Source organism: Eimeria acervulina, genomic scaffold (assembly GCF_000499425.1).
Source record: "Eimeria acervulina Houghton genomic scaffold, Eah_scaff1, whole genome shotgun sequence".
Classification (NCBI taxonomy): domain Eukaryota; phylum Apicomplexa; class Conoidasida; order Eucoccidiorida; family Eimeriidae; genus Eimeria; species Eimeria acervulina.
The window spans coordinates 1-3544 of NW_013550436.1; the positions used below are offsets into that span (position 1 = coordinate 1).

At 51.8% G+C, this 3544-nt stretch overlaps 1 protein-coding gene across 1 annotated transcript; it reads left to right on the forward strand.

Moving 5' to 3' along the window:
- EAH_00000010 (hypothetical protein, conserved) lies at window positions 1–2709 on the forward strand (the record flags this gene model as incomplete). Its single annotated transcript, XM_013397862.1, has 4 exons — window positions 1–209; window positions 876–986; window positions 1152–2349; window positions 2681–2709. Coding segments are annotated over 4 exons (1547 nt in total), but the record flags the coding sequence as incomplete, so codon positions are not given.
- Between the last annotated feature and the right edge of the window lie 835 nt (window positions 2710–3544).

The following is a 3544-nucleotide window of genomic DNA, read 5'->3' on the forward strand; positions in this document are numbered from 1 at the left end:
GCAGCAGCAGCAGCATCAGCAACAGCAGCAGCAACAGCAGCAGCAGCAGCAGCAGCAGCGGCAGCAGGAGGGATGGGTGTTTGATAACTCAGCATCAGCAGAGCCGCCTGGAGGATTTGTTTACGAATACAGTTGCAGCAGCAGCAGCAGCTGCTGCTGCTGCTGCTGCTTCAGGTGTACGTACACCTCAGCTGCCGCCTCAAGTTGAGGTAATCGACAAAACGCAAACAGTTTTAGAATTGTTTGCGAGGAGAGCGAATAATAAACGCGCAAAGTTGCAGGTGAGGCTCCTTCTTTGCTAGGGTTTAGGGTTTAGGGTTTAGGGTTTAGGGTTTAGGGTTTAGGGTTTGGGGTTTAGGGTTGTATATATACAACTGCAGAGGCTGAGTATGTTTAGACAGCGAGAAGCATAGGGCGTTATATATTTTTGTATGTGCATTAAAAAGAAGATAATAATATACTACAATTTAATATATAATTGGGTTTGTTTTATTTTACTGTTTTTATTATTATTTTATTTGTTGTTGCTGCTGCCTCCTCCAGATCTCTCTTGCTTCTCTAGAAGTTTTATCTTCGTCACTTGCAGCAGCAAACTGCAAGCGGCTAGCAGTTGAGAGAAGCCTCCGCTTCCTCCCCCAAGTCCCACAAACCCTAAACCCTAAACCCTTTAACCCTAAACCCTAAACCCTAAACCCTAAACCCTAAGCCCTAAACCCTAAACCCTGCGCTTGTAGTTGCCGCCGTAACCCCCTCTAGCTGAAACTGCGGCGAGTATAATGAAACCCTAAACCCCAGGCTGCGCCTCGGCGCCACCAGGATGCGAAGGGTTTAGAATTAAGGGTTTAGGGTTTAGGGTTTAGGGTTTGGCGACGCAGGATCCGTGGGTCTCTCACCTAAAGGCTGTTCTTCAAAAAGGTATGGGTGGAGATGCTGCTCAAAAAACCCTCTCCAAAGTAAAGGCGCAACTGCGAAAGGCTCTGCAGAAGGTACCTCGAGGGTTTAGGGTTTAGGGTTTAGGGTTTAGGGTTTAGGGTTTAGGGTTGAAAGTTAAGGGTTTAGACTATGGGGTTTAGGGTTTAAGTGTTAGGGTTTAGGGTTTAGTGTTGTGGATTTCGTGTTTTAGGTTGCTTGTGATATATTTCTTGCTGCAGGAACAACAGCAGCAGCAGCAGCAGCAGCAGCAGCAGCAGCAGCAGCAGCAGCAGCAGCATTTCTTTTCTTCCCCACTCCGTCGCCAAGGCTCTCTCCCAGTATTGGGTTTAGTTGGATACAGCAACAGCGGCAAGACGACGCTGCTAAACTTTCTCTGTCTTTCTTCGCTTCCTGTAGCAGACGCACTTTGCGTTACGCTCGGCACTGCCCTCCGCCGCTGCAAATTCAAACCCTTCCCAACACATCACCGGGGCCCCCCATTCAAAGGGGGGCCCCTAGAGGGGCCCCCCTCAGTTCAAGGGGGGCCCCTAGAGGGGCCCCTAGAGGGGCCCCTAGAGGGGCCCCCCCCACTGCAAGGGGGGCCCTTGGAGGGGGCCCCCACCTTACAGGGGGGGGCCCCCTTGCAGGGGCCCCCATCCCAACGGCCCCCTATAGGGGCCCTCATCTCAGAGGGGCCCCCTTTGGGGGCCCCCGGTTCACAGGGGCCCCCTGCTGCTGTCTCTACCTCAAGGGGGCCCCCTAAAGGGGCCCCCCTAGAGCCCGCTGAGCTGGAGGCCCCTGGAGGGGGCCCCACCCCATTAGGGGCCCCCACTCCACAGGGGGCCCCTATTGGGGGCCCCACTCCACAGGGGGCCCCTCCAGGGGCCCCCATTTCAGTGGGGCCCCCTTTAGGGGCCTCCAACTCACAGGGGCTCGTTGTAGGGGCCCCCCCCTCTAAGGGGGCCCCCTTGCAGGGGCCCCCGTTAGAAGGCGTTTGTAGTGTGGAGGGCAGTGAAGGTTGGGGTGTATGGGGAGAAGTGCTGGTGATGGATTCGATAGGTTTAATTGAGGGTTTGTCAGGGATAGGTAAGAGGCTTATTACAGAGAGTTTCTTTTCTGTTGCTGCTGCTAGCGATTTGCTGCTGCTGGTTGTTGATGTAATACACCCCAGGTGGAAGCAGCGAAGAGAATACGCACTACAGGTCCTCAAAGAGGTGCAGCAGCAGCAGCAGCAGCAGCGGAGACGGAACAACATACAGACAGACTGCAGCAGCAGCTACGCAGGCAGCAGCAACAGCAGCAGCAGCGACAAATGCGGCAGCGACAGCATCCATACTAACACCAACAGCAACACCAGCAGCAACAGCAGCAGCGACGAATGCAGCAGCAGCAGCAGCAGCAGCAGCAGGAAGGAGCTGCGTGTGATAGAGGTTTGGAGTAAGATAGATTTAATTAAAGACGAAAAAAAACTTAAAAATATTTTGCAGCAGCTGCCCCCCAATGCAGTGCCAGTCAGCGCTGCAGACGGCACAGGCATGGCCGAACTAATGCAGGCACGCCAAACCCTAAACCCTAAACCCTAAACCCTAAACCCTAAACCCTAAACCCTAGCCTCTAAACCCTAAACCCTAAATGATAAACCCTAAGTGATAAACCGTAAATGATAAACCCTATCTGAGGGAGGCGTGCAGCAGCTTTTCTTTGTGTGGGAGGCGACGATACTTTAGGGTTTAGGGTTTAGGGTTTAGGGTTTGGGGGGTATGCGCAGGTGTTGCGAAGGGCCCTAAAGGAGACTGAAACCCTTAAAGAGGCAGCAGTTTTCTTCCCAGTTGAATCTGCTGCTGAAGTGCTGCCCTATCTACACAAACATACCACGGCAAGTATCTGCAGCAGCAGCAGCAGCAGCAGCAGCAGCAGCAGCAGCAGCGATGCGACTGTCAACAAGCCCTGCTTCTGCTGCTGTTCTAACAGCAGGGTTTGTTGCAGCAGCCGCAGCAGCAGCAGTGGCCTCAGCAGCAGCAGCAGCAGCATCAGCGACGGAAACAGTAGCATCAGCAGCAGCATCAGCAGCAGCAGCAGCAGCATCAGCAGCAGCAGCTTGTGTGTATGTGTATGAGCTGCTGCAGGTTTTTCCCGGGTCTCTGTCTGCTTTGAACTCATCTTACTTTCGTTTGGTTGTCTCCGCCTACCCTCAAACCCTCGCCAAAGCAGCAGCAGCACTACCCGGCCTTCGCGTGGAGTGGCAACCCTAAACCCTAAACCCCAAACCCCAAACCCTAAACCCCAAACCCTAAACCCCAAACCCTAAACCCTAAACCCCAAACCCTAAACCCCAAACCCTAAACCCTAAAACCGTAGACAGTGGAAGATGCAGAACACAAAAGTCAAACCTCATTCCGCCTAGGGCTGCGGACTTAAGGTTTAGGGTTTAGGGTTTAGGGTTTAGGGTTTAGTGGCTGGCGCCATCACCAACCCCCAAGGAGATGATTTTAATGCATTAATAAAAATTTTGTTAAATTTTTATAGACAAATAAAAAACTTTTTTTGTAAGTATTCTGCAAGCATTATATAAATGCAGATATATATATATATATATATATATATATGCATGCATATATATATATATATATGT